We start from the raw sequence: 17682 nt of genomic DNA on the forward strand, positions 1-17682 counted from the left end.
ACCCGGGTTCAATTCCCAGCACCCACATGGCAGCTCACAACTGTCTGTAACTCCTGTTCCAGGGGATCCAACACCCTGACAGACACATACATGCAGACAAAACAGCAATGCACATAATATACAAATGAATAATTAAGACATAACAGCGACATTTCTGTATATTACCTATGTTTCAATCAGAAAAGTCAAGATTTTTGTTGTTCGTTTTTTGTTTTAACTTCTCAGTGAAGTCATGGCTACACAACTAAAACTCTAGACTTGAAACCACTTATGTGTACAGTATTGCCATTATTTAAATTTTTAAGCAAGAGGAAAAAAAAACTTATAAGTGGTGAGCTTTTGTAAAGGCTATTTTGGTGGTGGAATAGCAGATCATGGTCTGCTGACTCACTATTCTTACTAACCACGAGGTAAGTGTGATCTTAAAATGGCTGGTCTTGGGGCTGGAGAGATGGCTTAGAGGTTAAGAGCACTGGCTGTTCTTCCAGAGGTCCTGAGTTCAATTCCCAGCAACCACATGGAAAAAAAAAAAAAAAAAAGGCTAGTCTTGTTTTTAAACACTGATTAGGGAGGGGTGGATAATGCACGGCACACATATGGGAATGGGGGTTGGTGCATGTACCATGGCACACATATAGGATTTGGGGAGGGGGCTATAGATAGTGCATGTACCACGGCACACACATGGGAATGGGGGAGAATAGTGTATGTACTACGGCACATGTACAGAAGTACAATTTGTAAGTGGTGGTTTCCTCCAGCTGGGTGTGGTGACCCACACCGTTAAACCGTTAATTGCAGAGGCAGGTGGATCTCTGAGTTTTATCCAGGGCAGCTGGTAAAGTCCTGTCTAAAAGAAAAAGAGGGAATTTTTTTTCCTACCATGTAGGTCTTAGGAATCACATTCAGGTCACCAGGCTTGGGGACAAGTGCCTTTACTCACTGACCCCAGGTTTTTAGATGGTTGAAAATGAAGTAAAAGTATTTATTAATACCTTTTTTCAAGATTGCTGACTTAGGCTGGTCTCAAACTCAATATAGTCAAGAATGACGTTGAACTTCTGGCTTCCCAGTGTTGGGATTACAGGCATGCATCACCACGCCTGCTTTATGGAGTGCTAAGGGCTCAAACCTGTGCCTCATGTATGCTGGGCAAGCATCCTGCCGACACCCCCAGCCCTGACATGTCCATAGTTTCATTAGAACAGTTAGTTATGTTCTTTCAGTTATGGACCATGTGGGGTTGTCTTTGCACTACTGCTACAGTGTTCTGATGTTCTGAGCAGATCGGCTCTGCCAGGAGAGTCAAAAGTCGCTGCAGGCACTCAGCTGAAGGGGGGTGGCTACACAGCACCCCCACAACCACAGCATAGCCACAGCACACCTACAGGACACCCACAGCCACAGCACAGCTCACTTGGACTCAGGTGCTGGCAGACATTCTGGGGTCTCCAAATACAGTAAAGCTCGTCAGTGTATTTCCTATGGTATCTACTTAATATTTTTAAACTTCAATATTCTCTAAAGGTCCTAAAATCTGTGCCAAGATATAATTCATGGACTATTTTAGCGTGACCCAAAAGTTAATTTTGCTCACTCCCTAGCTGCTGCGGGTGCACCAGTTTCCTCCATGCGTTACTGATTAAGTGCCTACCAACTAGGCCAGTGGTTCCCTGCTGCTGCCGACGCCGCCTCCGCCACTGCTCAGCAAGACCTTGGAGGTCTTTGATCTAGGTGGGGCTTTCCCCAGATCCTGATGACTTCACAACACATTGTGTGTTGTCTCCACGGGCCAGAAGCCTTCCCCGTGCCTGTCCAGATGAGTGCAGACAACCACCGTTGGGCTTTTGAAGGCTCGTATGACTAGGGTTCTGCTCTTCCTGGATTCAAACGTTCAAATCTCTATGTAGAATTTTAGGAAAGGGAACACGGCCTCTCCCCATCCTTACATGCGAACAGCACTGTGCTTCATGGAGGACTCCCACAGCCGGAAGAACTCTTGGAGGACCGCCCAGGGCCCACACAGTTCTTCCTCCGCTGCACATCACCCTCCACAGCGGTGTGCACAGAACGCTCTTGATAAAGAGCTCGAGGTTCTGTTGTCTGAGCGGCAAAGGCAGTCACAAGGCTTTCTTTGTGGGGGTGTTTCTCTGTAGTGGCTTGGTTGGCTTCTAAGACGTTGAAGGTGGAGTCAGGTATGAGTTGTGCCCTCTTCAGCGCCCACACTAAAACTGGAATGGTAGAGAGATCAGCACGGGCCCTGTGCAAGGACACACAAAAGTTAGTGAAGTGATCCGTACTTTTAACAAGTACCTTGTGTGCTAATTTTAAAAGCAGAATTTTTGAAGACTAAGAAAAAGGAAAGGGCTTATTTCGCACCAGCCTGACGAGACTGTCTCTGCTTTCACTTCTTGGAACTGAAGTCATTTGTGTTAGTGAGCTTAGTAGGAAGCCTGGCACTTTAAAGCATGCCATAACCAGACATGTGGCGTGTGACCCCAGGTCTTGGGAGGTGGAGGCGAGACGATTTGGAGCTCAAGGTCATCCTCAGCTATGTAAGAATTTTGTTTGTCTAAACAAACAAAAGCAATAATAAAATGTGGCACCATAATAGCTTTCGAGCTCTTGTAATGCTTAACTTATTTCACAGGAGCATCATAAAGTTAATTACATGATGGTATCATAATTGCTAAACGTCCTTACTGAATATCAAAAACTTCCAGAAACTGGCAAACAAAACTGACTTTCTTAGGTGTGCTTTGGAATGAACTTCTGTTGCCTTTTGGTTTTGTTTTGATACAAAATTTTTCTACATAGCTCAGGTAGGCTTAGAACTCACAAGGTCATCCCTGTCTACATTCCAAGCTGGAGGCACCATGCATAACCCTGGATAATATAAAATAATAAATAAACAGGGCTGGAGAGAAGGCTTAGGTAAAGTGCTTGTACAAGCACAAGAACCTGAGTTCAGGTCTCCAGAACTCAAGTAAAAAGTCAGCTGGAAGCCAGGCAGTGGTGGTGCACATATCTTTAATTGAAGTACTTGGAAGGCAGAGGCAGGTGGATCTCTGTGAGTGAGATCCAGGACAGGCTCCAAAGCTACACAGAGAAACCCTGTCTCCAAAAAAAGAGTCCAGTGGAACAGCACATGCTGGCCAGCCAGTCTAGCCCAGTCAGTGAGCTCCCAGGGTCAGTGAAAGAGCCTGTCTCAGAAGAGGGTGAGTGCGAGGTGGGTATGATCAAATACATTGTATACACATAGGAAGTTCTCCAAGACTAAATTGGAACTATATTTGAAATACAGGAGAAGCAACTGAGGAAGACCAAGGCTGGCCTCTGGTCTGCACAAATGTGTACACACACACGTGTATACACACACACACACACACACACACACACACACACACACACGGAAAGGGGGAGGGGTGCCTAGGGCTATGTAGCACAGTGTGAGAGTGCTTGAGGCTTTGAGGAAGGAGACGGGGAGCAGAAAATCTTGACTCAAACAGCATAGTCAAGTCACTTTGAAGTTTATTGGCTGATGGACAACTGCCACACTACACAGCTTCCCACTACAACCCTGCTGTTCCCGCAGAAGGAAAAGCAGGCTTACGGTGACCAGATGAAATCTTGGCTCTCTGTTAGGAGAAACAATGTCTTTGTGCGATGATGGGAAACAGCAAGTTTCCGGAAGGTCGTCGTGGTTGCGGTGTCTTCCGTGGTGGCCACCCATGCAGACCTTGTGTGGCCGTCTTCATCAGCTTTCTGCCATCTTGTCCAGAATGAGGAGCGGGGCAAGGATTCTGGATCTGTTCGTCTCCACAATGCAGCCGTTTAACAGCATCTCATCCAAAATGATGTGGACTTTATCCAAATTAAACATTATCTAGGTTCCGTTAAGGAGATTAGCTTGAGAATTTACCAATAGAAATAGTAACATGGCTTAGCCTGGTATTTTCCTGGTAAATAAGCCTAAATATGAATTTTGTTTTTTGTTTTTTAGATCCTTAGTAAAGGTTACCTTCATAAACACGTACACACCTAGATCCACCTTGGCTAAGGAAGATCAATAAGTAGATATTGAAATGAAACAGCTCCTTAAATTATCTCTGTGTGTGTGTATGTATGTATGTATATGTATGTATGTGTGTGTATGTGTGTGTATATGTGTGTATGTACGTATGTATGTGTGTGTATGTATGTGTCTGTGTGTATGTATGTATATGTGTGTGTGTATGTATGTGTCTGTGTGTATGTATGTATATGTGTGTGTGTATGTATGTGTCTGTGTGTATGTATGTATGTATGTGTGTATGTATGTGTGTATGTATGTATATGTGTGTGTGTGTATGTGTCTGTGTGTATGTATGTATGTGTGTATGTGTGTGTGTGTGCAACTCAGGGCCTTGCACATTAGGCAGCACTCTAGTCCTGAGCAACATCCCAATCCAGAACAGCCCATTTTGTTACCAAAGCGGGCTAGAACCTATTCCATGCCAGTGAACACAGCAAGTAACGTTTCAGCAAGAAAACGATTTGACCACAGTAATAACACAATGTATGCTGAATGCTCACTATGCTCAAGGCATCGTGACCAAGGCGTTACTATGATATCTCGGTCTTCTCTACAATCCCCATTTACACAGAAGCAAATGTCTAAAGTCTTTGGCTGAGGTCACAGGACTGGTAAAAGCCAGATCTGGGCTGCACTGACTGCTCTGTTCTCCAGGCTTCTCTTGAGGAGCCTGGGGCTCCAAGTCAACAACATCCCTCACCCCCAGGGCTGTACCTACCCACGGGCACCCTCCCGGGCCTGCACCTCAGCCCCCAGGGCTGTACCTACCCACGGGCACCCTCCTGGGCCTGCACCTCAGCCCCCAGGGCTGTACCTACCCACGGGCACCCTTCTCAGCCCGTGTCATCAACCGTCTTCCCTGCCTGGCAGAAGAAAAATAGTCCAGAGGAGAAAGGCATAGAGGAGGGGAGGCATGCTAACTAAACTCCCCAAGGACGGAAGTTGTGAGTTTCTCAAATGGAGAGTCCCAACACTTGGATGATGAAGGCTTAACGTGGCAGAGCACTTACTGGAAAACTAGTCTCTGGGAAGAAGAGGGCACTGGGCAGTGAGAAACCAGAAAGAGCCATACTCCCTGAGAACGCATTCATCTGGGTGTCTAACTGTGGGCAGGATGGCTGCAATCCTCAAATGTTCCTTAATTTTACATCTGAAACCCGAGGTTCTGGTTTTAAAGAGCTGGTGGAAGGGAGAAACAGCTGTTTCAAATAGACAAACTTCATCGACAAATGGGCGACTGAGTCGACACACCAGTGAGTTTGTGATTATGAATCTTTACAAAACAAATTATACCCTGGTTTTGTTCAGTTCCTGATGTCCAAAGTCTCCATTGTATTTGCTCAGTGAAGTCTGTCTACAGAGAATGGGACAACCTGTGAATGAGATTCAGTTTCCATTATACTCTGTTAACATCTCATTAAGTTCTGTGCAAATAGCCTGCTAGCAGAATACACTTTTTCAGGAGCCGATGGGAACTGTCCTGAAGTGACCCAGAAAAAAAAAAAAAAAAGCTCTGCTCTGATATACCTATTAATAATGTCTTCCAATTATATAGATGATTGCTTTGTCCCAGACCAAAGTAGGACTGGGATGAACGTTAGACTCAACCCTGCTCCTCTGAACCAGCAGCCAGAGTTTACAGGCTGAGACAGTGAGAAGCAGCCTGGCAAACAGAAAGACAGAGCTGAGGGGCTGGGGATACCGCTCAGCGGGCAGTGCTGGCCTAGCAGGTGTGAGGTCCTGTGTTTGATCCCCAGCACCCCATAAACAAGGTGTAGGAATGCATACCTGTGAGCTCAGCTCTTGGGGGAGGGTAAGGGCAGGAGGATCAGAAGCTCAAGGTTCTTTTTGGCTACATAGCAAGTTACAGGTCTGCCTGGGATACCTAACAGCCCATCTCAAAAATAAAAAGGGATTTAAGCAGCACAGGGGGCCGAAAGAAAGAGACCCTGGAGCCCTCTGGGTAGGTACTGAGGGCAGTGGAAGCCTTAGCAACTTCTCTGCCTTTGATCTTCTTTGAGATAGGAGGAGCCCTAACTTTATCTGTTTAATTGGTTCACTGGTCAAACTGTCCCATCTTCAGCAAATAAACGACATTGTCCAGGTGCCCCTTGAGCAGCTGCCTGCCTGTTTTGAAATTCAAGTCATTATTTATTACTCACACCCCCACAATCCAAGGACAAGGTCCTTTGGCAAGCCCGACTTTCCCAACCTCCTGGAAACACGAGTTAGGCAGTGAGGTCACTCTGTACTGTGGCCACGTGAGTGCCTATCTGTGTATCTGGCTCAAACCCTAATCACCACCCGGTTCTACATGAGCAAACCATAGACCAGATCCCAATGCAAAGCAAAGGCCTGAAAGCTGATGCTCCCCCATCACATGACTCCTTTAAAATAAGAATCCAGCTGTTCATGTCTTGATTTGGTTTATGAGCAACTTGTACACACTGGTAGAGCCAAGGTTAGTGGCATTTGGGCCATAGGCCAGGGACCAAAAAAGTATCATATACGCCAAGCCTCAAGGCAATAAACAGGCAAATACTTTGGCTTGGACATTTGGAACAGGAGGAAGCAAGAAGAGACTGGACTGTGGGTCCATTAATTCAAGTGATTAGGGAAAGAACTTCCTGCAGGCTAGGTTGAACATGACTGACCCTGAAAACCACAAACAACTTCCCAAGGAACACATTTACCAAAGCCCATGTTTCTCAGCCTAGAAACCCAACCTTGTGGGATTTCTATGGCAGGCAGACCGGAGGGAACATCTGATGTGTCCTACACAAGAAATTTCATCTCCACCTCCTAAAACGTGTTTCTCACATGATGTTATTTTGTTTTCCTTGAGACGGGATCTTAGGTAGTCTGACTGGCCTTGCCCTTGTTATGGTGGTTGAAGATGGATGGCCCTGAACTCCTGACCCCCCTACCTCCACCTTCCCAGTGCTGGAATACAGGTGTGAGACACCATACCCAGCCCTACGTGGTCTTTTTATATCAATGTGGTGGATTAATAGTCCTTTAATAAGTGAGAGAACAGAGTAAACCAGAGTCAAACAGAACTTTCAGAATAGCCACAAGGCAGAGGCCCGCCTAGACACGAAAATGGCCAACTCTGGAGAGCCGGAGAGATGGCTCAGCAGTTATGAACACCACATGGCGGCTCACAACCCTCTGTAACTCCAGTTCCGGAGATCCGACACCCTCTTCTGAACTCCTTGGGCAGGAGTCACGCATGAGGCACAAAGTCACACAGACAGACAAAACATCCATACACACAAAATAGATCTAAAAACATTTACAAGTCTGAACGTCTGGGTCTGTCTGGACTTCCTTCTCACTTACTTTGCTGGCACTGAACCCAGAGTCTTAGGAATGCTAGGCTGAGGTTCCCCCAGTGAACCATACGAGGACAAGTGAGCCCCAACTCCGGTTGCCTCTCATAACTTGCTGTTAGGATTGTTGAGTAAATTAACCAAGACACAAGGGACGAAGTGAGTAGGCCAAGGCAGAGAACACACTTCAGAGTTGGATGTGGGGACTCACCCCGTGACCCCAGGACTTGGGAGGCTGAGGAGGACTGCCACAAGTGGAGGCCAGCCTGGGGGACATAGCAATTTCCAGGCCAGCCTAGGCTGCAGAGCCTGTCCCCCCTAACTAACTAACTAATCCTGTAACTAACTAACTAACCACAAAACCAAAAGAGATACAAAAGTAAGAAGACTATGGGAGTCGGAGGAGGCAGGAAGCAGACTCTTGGATCTGCCATTCACATCCCTTTCTCAGGCGGATGCAGACCCCTTGAGAACGATCCTGTCTGAGCCTCTCAGTATCGGCTGGAGGAACTCCTTGGGGCACACACAGAAGGCTTTGGCTCATTGGGAAGCTGAGTCCGCACTGGGATGGCAACCCTGCACCATGCCTGCTCGCCTGGCCGCTATCTTGTCCTTGTTTGAACAAATGGCTTTGCCGTTTCTCATCCCACCAGGCTGAGATGACCATCTGTGGGAGCAATTCTCCGCTGGGTTCCGGACCTGTGATGGACACAGGCTTTTAGGATGTTAGCGAAGGAACTCACCAGAGCTGGGCTCTGGGTCTCAAGTACTACAGCATGTCCACGAATCTCAGCGGTGCCAGGCACAGATCAGGGTGGCCCGAAAGCTGTCATTGTCCAGGGATGTGCTCTGCTAGAGGGTGGCAGACTCAGAGACTGCATGCAACGCTGAGGTCATTCCTTATGACCCACGCTCTGGGATAATAGGGAGGGCTATTAATATAATAAACAGGAGGCTTTGCAAACCACAGCAGTCTGGGGTGTCAGGGTCAGTGGCTTTGGGGCTTTATGGGCTTATAAAGTAAAAGCATGTTCTAAAGAACCGTCAGCCGGTCCACACCTTTAATCCCAGCGCTTGGGAGGCAGAGGAGGCAAATCTCTGAGTTCAAGGCCAGCCTGGTCTACAGAGCAAGATCCAGGACAGCCAGGGCTACACAGAAAAACCCTGTTTTGAAAATGAATAAATAGAAAAATAAATAAATAAAGTCTCAGAGATCATGGTCTATTTCATCAGTTGTATAAAAACAGAAATATTCATCATCATAGTGAGGCAGAGGGAGGCAGGGCTCTGAGTTTGAGGCCAGGCTGGTCTACAGATAGAGTTCCAGGTCAGTCAGGGCTACACAGACAAATCCTTTCTTGAAAAACCAAAACCAAATACTATCTGTCTGTCTGTCCATCCATCCATTCATTCATCCATCCATCCATCCCTATGTAGCCCAAGCTGGTCCTGGACTTCATCTTTCCGAGAGCAGGATAAGTGTCCTCTAAATCAAACCTTCGGGGTTCTGGGCCACCTCATATTTGTGTGGCAGGGAGCGTAAAAGGACACTGTAAGGATGCCAGGCAGCTACGGGCTTTCTTTCTGTGTCCATATACAGGCAGCATGGCTACCCTCCCATCTGTCTGCCTAGCCCTGCTCCCAGGCCTGGGAGGGGGTGAGTGAAGAAGAGCCTGGTTGCGGGGGTGGGGGGAGGGGGAGGAATACGCTTATTCCCCATGGGGGTGACTTAGGTCACTGAGGTGCTCGGTCTCGAGTGGGTAGGTTGTCCACCAGGCACCACCGCACCAAGGGGTTCCCCATACTGGAATGGAGGGGTTCAACAAGCCAGAGGTCCTGAACTGATTTCTCCTGCGTGGGTCGTTTCTGTTTAAATCCCATCTGTCTTGTTCTGGAAGTCTCAGCTGGAGGTAGTGGAGCAGTGTGTACTGGAGAGAAGTGTAAGCGATCCGAGTTGGCCTTGCAAGGGGCTTCTTGAGAACTTCCCAAGGCTCTGACCTCAAGACAGGGTTTCTCTGTGTAACAGCCCTGGCTGTCCAGGAACTCTCTCTATAGACCCGGCTGGCCTTGAACTCACAGAGATCCACCTGCCTCTGCCTCCAGAGTGCTGGGATTAAAGGCGTGTGCCACCACCGCCCAGCCCAGGAAGGTTTTCTTACACTCAGCACTCCAAAGACTGTGGGCTGTGAGTGTTGGGAGGAGCAGGTGGCAAGTGTGACAAGCGCCTGTTTCAACCTGGCGGCTCTAGGGCGCATGCCCGGAAGCAGTCGCTGCTCTGGCAGCCTCTGCGGCACTGAAGAGCGGGCTGGACAATGTCGCCCTCCCCACGGAAGGCAGGAACTAGGGTGCAGCCTCCATGGACTGCCGATTCCCTGCTACAGGAGTCTCTGTACAGGTCCTCTGGGGCAGATGGCTGAAGAGAGCCATGTGTGAGGTGAGTGCGTTGTGAGTTTTGAATTCGCTGTTTTTCGGATGGTTCCAGTGATAGTAACATTTTAAGAGAAGTTCCACTGGACTGAAACAGACAGTGTAGGAAAGAAAGGTGAAATGAAAGCAGGTGGGCCAGGTGTGGCGCACACCTTTAATCCCAGCACTTGGAGGCAGAGGCAGGTGCATCTCTGTGAGTTCCAGGTCATAGCAGGTTTGAGATCAGCCAGGGCTACATAGAGAGACCCTGTCTCAACAAATGAACAAACAAACAAACAAGCAAACAAACAAACACAGCAACAACACAAAGGCAAAGGAGGAGAAAAACCACAAATTGTGGGTCTTGGTATGGAAAATAAGTTGCAACTGGAAAGCCGATCATTCCAGGAGTCTACAGAGAGAAGATGCCTGCCCATCTTTCCACTAAACGCTAGTTAGCGTGAGCCACTCCAACACACCAGTGTGACTCCAATACACACCCTACCGCTTTACGGCCACCCTTGGACAGCCGGACGTGGAAGAAGCCCTACACTAGGTGTCAGGTCACTCAGTTCTGTCACCTGGAACCATGGCAAGATCCCAGTCTAGGCTGAGAGGGCGTGAAAGATCCTCTAGCCTAATTATTCCTCCGAATTAAATGTGTCTGCTCAATACAACCCGCAGTTAGTGGCAAGGCCAGAGGTGGATCTTGAGTTTTTAACTCCAGCGGCATCTGCTAGCTCTTGCCATTCTCATGACTTTTAAAATATTTTTTAAAAGCTTTTTTATTAACTCCCCTGTCCAATTAAAAACAGATTTATTTTGAATTGCTTTCAATGGCTTAATTAAGATAGAATGTCACGGGGCTGGAGAGATGGCTCTGTGGTTAGGAGCACTGCTGCTCTTCCTGTAGATCTGGGTTCGATTCCCAGCACCCACCTGGCGGATCACAACCACCTGCAACTCTAGATCAGGGGACCTGACCCCTTCTTCTGGCCTCTAAGGGCACCAGGCACGGGCAAACATGATGTAGAACACCTCCACACATAAAATAAATATTAAAAAAAAATGTCAGGCTGCAGAGATGGCTCAGAGGTTAAGAGCACTGGCTGCTCTTCCAGAGGTCCTGAGTTCAGTTCCCAGCAACCACATGGTGGCTCACAACCATCTGTAATGAGATCTGGTGCCCTCTTCTGACTATACATGCTGTATACATAATAAATGCATAAATCTTAAAAAAAAAAAAAAAGTCACACACACTGTCTGGTCTTCGATCTCTTAGGATCAGAGATTTAGGTCACTTGCCACTAGAGGGCGACCACCTTTCCTCAGATGTGACTATGACCAGTTGTTCCCACAAGAGTAAATGTCTATAGCTCCAGAAGAGTGTGCTGACGCAAACACATACCGATTCTGAGCAGTGGTATCCCAGCAGTACATACTGCACATAAACACACACACACAAACATGTTGTAACTCATAGATCTGTTACCTGCTAATATTATACATAAATAAACAATTGTAATTATTTTAGAGTTAAGCCTAATATGTTTTCAAAGGACGTCTTTATCAGTTTCAAGTGATAGGCAGATTTTTTTAATAACATATTTATTTTTTATTTTACTTTGGGTGTATGTGCGTGAGTGGGTTTATTTATTTTTTTATATTTTTGTTTTTCAGTGCCTCACCATGTAGCACTGCCTGGCCTGGAACTCGCTCTGTAGACCAAGCTGGCCTCGAACTCACAGAGATCTGCCTGTCTCTGCCTCTTGAGTGCTGGGATTAAAGGCGTGTGCCACCACCGTGTCCAGCCTGTTCATGTGCATTTGTGTGCACTGCATGTGCTTGGTGGCTGAGGAGTCCAGAAGAGGGCATCGGGACCCTTGGAACTGCGGTGACAGGCAGCTGGGAGCCGCCTGGCGTGGGGGCTCAGACCCAAACTCAGGTTCTCTCAGGAGCAATAAGTACTCCAAACCACAGAGCCATTTCTCTAGCCCAAAGGCGGGCAGGTTTTTGGAGAAAAATAATCTTAGAAGTCAACATATTAGCCTGGCAGTGGTGGTGCACGCCTTTAATCCCAGCACTCGGGAGGCAAAGCCAGGTGGATCTCTGTGAGTTCAAGGCCAGCCTGGTCTACAGAGCGAGATCCAGGATAGGCTCCAAAGGTACACAGAGAAACCCTGTCTTGAAAAACAAAACAAAACAAAAAAAGAAAGAAAGAAAAGAAAAGAAAAAAGAAGAAGTCAGCATACTATACTTGTAGAGACTTGTAACAAGCCTGGTGAGTGCCTGCCCACATCTGGGTTCCTGGGCAAGCTTGTTTTGTGGTTAGGTGCTGGGACTGAGTCATGTCCCAGAGACAGTTTTGATTTAAGAGAGAGAAAAAAGAACTTTTTCTGCTATAAAAAGAAATAAACATAAGCCAGGTAATGACTTTAACCCTCCAGGCCATCCCCCAGAATGCCATGTTCCATTCATGAGGGGATTCTGGGGATTTACCCTGAAATTCAGACTCCCTGAGAAAAGTACTTTTCCTGTGGGACACACATTTTGAACAAACCTATCTGATATGGGTAAGCTAAACCAATATATAATAGTTATGCTTTTAAACATATAATTTATTTTTCTTTTATGTGCATTGATGTTTTGCCTACGCGTATGGCGGTGTGAGGGTGTTAGATCTTGGAGTTACAGACAGTTGTGAGCTGCATGTGGGTGCTGGGAATTGAACCTGGGTCCTCTGGAAGAGCAGTCAGTGCTCCTAGCCGCTGAGCCAGCTCTCCAGCCCCATGTAATAGCTATTTTTGAATACCGCCACCTCATGACTTTGTTTGGAGAAAAGGAAAAAGGGATCGTACAAAGCATTGTCTCTGAAAGGGGAGGGTTGGGAGGGGTGCCAGGGAATGACCTGCTGTGGGACTGCCTCGGCAGGGTCACAGGTGAGTGGCGTCCTGGATTCTGCCAAATCACCTTCCTGTGCGATGGCACTTACCTGACTACACCTAGAGCGAGCGGCTTTGCCACATACCATGGAAAAATGTTCTGAAAAAGGATACATCTAGTTCACTCTGAAAAAGAAAACAAAAATGCACATAAGAAGGTGGCCCCCAGAGAGCACTGTCACCTGAGCAGACAGGGACTGCTCTGCTTCCAAGCCTGGAAGCAGCATGTGTGGAGCCATGATATATACATCCATCTGTACCTGCTGGAGCCCAGAGTGGGAGCCCTGCGCTGGAAACCGAGCTGAAAAGGGAAGGGAAGAGGAAGCTGCAGGTTGGAGGGATTTTCGAGGTCAGAAAGCTGCCCACAAGCTTGGGAAGCTGAGGCAGGAGGGTTGCCACAAACTCAGGCCTGCCCAGGCTAACAGAGTAAGATCCTGTCTTGAAACACCAAATGAAACAAAAACAAGGAAAAGTAAGTGTGGGGAAAAATAAACTAACTCAACCTTCGTAGACGGTGGGTAATCTGATACATATATCAGAAGCCTCAGTCATACGCCTTCTCTTTGTATCCACTGACTTCTAGAAGTTTCTCTTAAGAAGACAGGAGAGTAACAGGATAGTCAGAGTTATCAATAGCAAATAATGACCCAAGAATCTACCAAGGGGGGAGGTTAGTTAAGTAGATTATAACCATCAACAAATGATGATGTAGATGACTAATTAATGCTATTCAAGCTTGGGGGTGTTTTGGAGGTGCAGTGCATACCTCGCATTTTTAATGTCCTACAAAAATTTAATAATATTGTCAGGTGGTGGTGGAGCACACCTTTGATCCCAGCACTGGGGAGGCAGAGGTAGATGAATCTCTGTGAGTTTGTGGCCAGCCTGGTCTACAAAATGAGTTCCAGGACAGTCAGAGCTGTTAAACAGAGAAACCTTGCCTCGAAAAACAAAACAAAATAATAATAATAATAATAATAATAAATGTTTAAAAGTGGTATGTAGTTAGTCCTTTGTATTCATGGACTCCATATCCATTAATTCAGCCAAGCACTCTGTGAAACACTTGAACAAACTGCTTGTACTGAACATACACACTTTTTACGCTGCCATGATTTCTTAGGTATAACTACTCATATAGCCTTTACTCTATGCTAGGTGCTACCAATAACTTAGATGAGTTAGAGTTTATGGGAGTGTGTATGTAGGCTACATGTAAATACTAACCACTGTACATAGGGGCTTAAACTTGTAGAGATTTGGTACCCCCAAGGGTGTGGTGGGGCCTAGAACCCATCTCCCAGCATGGTCAGTGATATGCTAGGGGCAGATGTATAGAGAGTTGTCCAGTTCCAAAGTTACAGGTGGTGCGTTAAGTCTAAAGGGCAGGTGCCCCTAGCTGATGGGCCAACTGACGACCTTCCACCCATCTTGAAAACATCCTATTCGAAGAGCACTTTCAGGTGCACAGGAAAATTGAAGTGAAGGAAGGTATGGAACCATCTGACCTGCATGTCTGCCCACTTCTGACATGCATCCACACAGAGGTCACTGTTTACAGTGGGGGCTTTGTTACTTTTCTTGTTACAGGTCACCCACAGAGCCCACGTTAGGCTCCGCTCTGGGGTGTGCATATGTGTCTTAGCACATGGAGGGTGCCACAGATCCACCCTGGTTTTCCTGCTTACCTGTACTTATTTTTGTCAATAAAATGGTTATGCAGAAGGAACAGGAAGTGGAAATGAGGTCATACATGACAGGGTGAGGCAGGAAGCCCAGCTGCCTTTCTCACTGGGAACCCCCGGAAACTAACTAGTTTGGCTTTTGGTTTTGGAAATATGATGCTGAGACACTTTTCTCGGTGCAACAGCATGAAATACATTTGCGAATTTAAGATGGTGAAACTCTCTAGGATAAAAATAGCTCAGAAAAAAATGCTTCTAACTTACAAAGCTAAAAATAAATCTTAGCTGACAGGGCCCCTGGGTGAGCGTCGGGTCTTTTCTTCCCCAGGGCCTCCCTCTCGCCACCTTCCTGCTCTGGCTGGATCCTGAATGGGGTCACCCCGGTCCAGCACAAGCCCTGTGCTGTCACCTGGCGTAAGTTAAATTTGAACCCTGACTTTTGTGGTTTATGCAGTCACCGGCTCTCTCCCTAAAATTACAGCTATAATTTGGCATCTGCTGTATATTTTCAGTAACTGGATATAACAATAACTTGAAAATCTTGCACCAGTGTTTGGGTGGGCCTCCTTTTATTCTTCCTGCTTTAAGACACTTTGGAAATTATATGCCTCCTGGGGAGTGGCCCCCGAAAGTGGCTTCCTGGGGGCACTACAGGCCCTGCCTTGCAATCTGTCTCTCCTAACACAAGAGTGGGCTCCTTGAGGAGCAGGTGCCAAGGCTGCGCTGGTATGTGGCCAGCACCAGCCAAATGTGGGACTTACATTGAAGCTCCTTACAATTCAATAATGTTTCGATTTCTTGGTCACGCTGAGCACACTGCGCATGTTCAGAGCTGCCCAGAGTAGTTGGCAGGCTGACAGAGATTTTAGTACTATGGAAGGGTTATAGACACTGCTTACCTATGCCACTCCATCTATACAATCGCCACAGACATAGATTTAAGACCAGTCTCCTGTCCTCTGTCCCTGAATGTCCAGTCTCTGGAAATCATGTGACCTCTTCTCCACTCTCACCCTGGAAGGCACCCATCCAGGCATTCAGGTAACAGCTCCCACACATCAGCATGCATCAGCATCACTGGAAGGCTTGCTAACACAGGCTGACGGGACACAGGCAGAGATGCTGATCCTGTGGCATGGGGCGGGATCCAGAGTTTGGATTTCTAGAAAATTCAAAGTTCAGACTGCTGGTCAAGGTGCCAGACTCTGGGGCCCACTGCACAGAGTCAATGAGAACTTGCTGGTTCCCCATGAGGAGCTGCTAAAATTCACCTCAGGTCACAGAAATTAAAGACGTAATTTCCTTGCTCTTTTTGAGACAAGGTCGTGTGTCATCTAGGTTGGCTTCTAACCCTCCATGGAATCGAGAAAGACCTTGAACTCCCAATCCTCTTGCCTCTCTCTGCCGCTCACAAGTTGGGTATTACAGATCCACTGTATCTCAGAACACACGGCTTCTCAACCCGAGTTTTGCCTTGTTGGTAACAGCACACCCAGTATTGCTAATTACAGAGCAGCGTCCCCTTTCCGCCTCGGGAAGCTGCAGCGTGCAACAGTTCCTGCCTAATATTTTTATATAAAGGCAGAATGAAATGAATTTGGAAAGATGTAGGCCGGCTGGTAGAGTGTCTCCTCAGCATGCACAAAGCCATAGGTTCAACCCTCGGAGCTGCACGAACCGTGCGTGGCAGCGCTCATCTATAATCCCAGGACTAGGGTGGCAGAGGCCAGAGAAGACCACATCCGAAGCTCCAGGTCACCTGGGATACAGGCGGCACTGTCATTGGTGCTGGTCATAACATAACCGTCTTCACTGATTCTTGTTTCAAAGACTTACTACAGAGTCATGTGAATCAGGTAGTACGGTTCTAGCAATGCTATGCTCAATGGCACAGAAATCAGAGTCCAGAAATAAACTTTTGCATTCTATTTAATTAGAAGAATTTTCTTTTTGTTTGCTGAGATGGGGGTCTCATGTCACCCAAGCTGGCCTTGAACTTGATATAGAGCTGATAGCCTTGACTCCTGGTCTTCCAGCCTCCACCACACAGTGCAACAGGCCTCCCTCTGCCTCCCGAGAGCTGGGATTAAAGGTGTGCACCACCACTGCCTGGCCGGAAATGATTCTTAAAGGAAAAAAAGGGTTCTGTTCTCTTAGGAAGGGAAGCAGAGGGGATATAAAAACAACAAGTTGGAGGGAAAATGTCCTGACGGCCAGCAACACGCATGGAGGGACTGAGTCTTCTGAGAGTGGGTTGTGCTGCTTAGGCTTCCGCCAACCTGACACAAGCTAGAACTGTCTGGGAAGAGGACTTTAATTGAGAAAATGCGTCCATTATCAGCAAGCCTTTGGTAAATTTTCTTGATTGATGATTGATTCGAAGTGCCCTGCCCAGAGGGGTGCGTGCGTGCGTGCGTGCGTGCGTGCGTGCGTGCGTGCGTGCGTGCGTGCGTGCGTGCGTGTGTGTGTGTGTGTGTGTGTGTGTGTACGTGTGCACACCATCCTTGTGGTTCTGGGAACTATAAGAAAGCAAGCCGCTCTGGGGAGTCGACAGCGGTGAGGCGGTATGGCAAGAGCGAAGATTCATCCAAAGTGGTAAACGAAGATGAGAAAATCACCCCAGAACTAACTTTCCAAGGTCTGAAGACAGAATCGCAAAAGTCACCTGCAGGAGGTACTGAGGCTTGGCAGTCACTGAGGAGGGGGCTGACCAGAGGATTCGGAGTGACGGTCTAGCTCTTAAGTTCAAAGGCCTTTCTGATGCGAAAGAGAGAAAGACATGAGGGGACGTGTCAGCGCGGTTTGTGTGTCACGGAAGCCCGTGCCTGGAAATTGCCAACAAACAAATACAAAAGCATTTCAGATGGTGACAGGAGATTTGAAGAAAAGTAACGCAGGTGTGCTGGGAATCTGGACACAAGCTAGAATGAGCTGAGAAGAGGAATCCACAATGAGAATTGCCTCTATCAGACTGTCTTCTGGACAAGTCTGTGGGACCTTTTCTTGATTAATTAATTATTGATGGGGTGAAGGCCCAACCCACTTTGGGTGGTGGTACACCTGACAAAACAATCCTGGTCTTTATAAAGAAGCAAACTTAGTGAGCCGTGAAGAACGAGCCAGTAAGCAGCATTCTTCCATTGTTCCATGGCCTCCGTTTCAGTTCCTGCCTCTAAGGACCTGCCTTGGGTCCCTGCCCTGACTTCATGGCAGACAAAATAAACACTTTCTTTACCAAGTTG

At 47.3% G+C, this 17682-nt stretch overlaps 1 protein-coding gene across 2 annotated transcripts in view; it reads right to left on the bottom strand.

Moving 5' to 3' along the window:
* Positions 1-3514: 3514 nt before the first annotated feature.
* The window catches only part of Ap4s1 (adaptor related protein complex 4 subunit sigma 1), a 49758-nt gene continuing 35590 nt past the window's right edge, over positions 3515-17682 (bottom strand). The window contains exons 5-7 of one of the 2 annotated variants that reach the window (XR_013044301.1): positions 12806-12881; positions 5369-5448; positions 3790-3886 (exon numbers count right to left, since the gene is read on the bottom strand). Coding sequence is in view for 1 of the 2 variants with exons in the window: in XM_006975264.4 (XP_006975326.1) it covers positions 3758-3886; positions 12870-12881 (141 nt within the window). In the remaining variant the exon portion in view is untranslated. Of the gene's footprint in view, positions 3887-5368; positions 5449-12805; positions 12882-17682 lie in introns of both variants that reach the window. The other variant, XM_006975264.4, reaches the window with a different exon arrangement.

The sequence above is a fragment of the Peromyscus maniculatus genome, chromosome 14, assembly GCF_049852395.1.
Source record: "Peromyscus maniculatus bairdii isolate BWxNUB_F1_BW_parent chromosome 14, HU_Pman_BW_mat_3.1, whole genome shotgun sequence".
Classification (NCBI taxonomy): domain Eukaryota; kingdom Metazoa; phylum Chordata; class Mammalia; order Rodentia; family Cricetidae; genus Peromyscus; species Peromyscus maniculatus.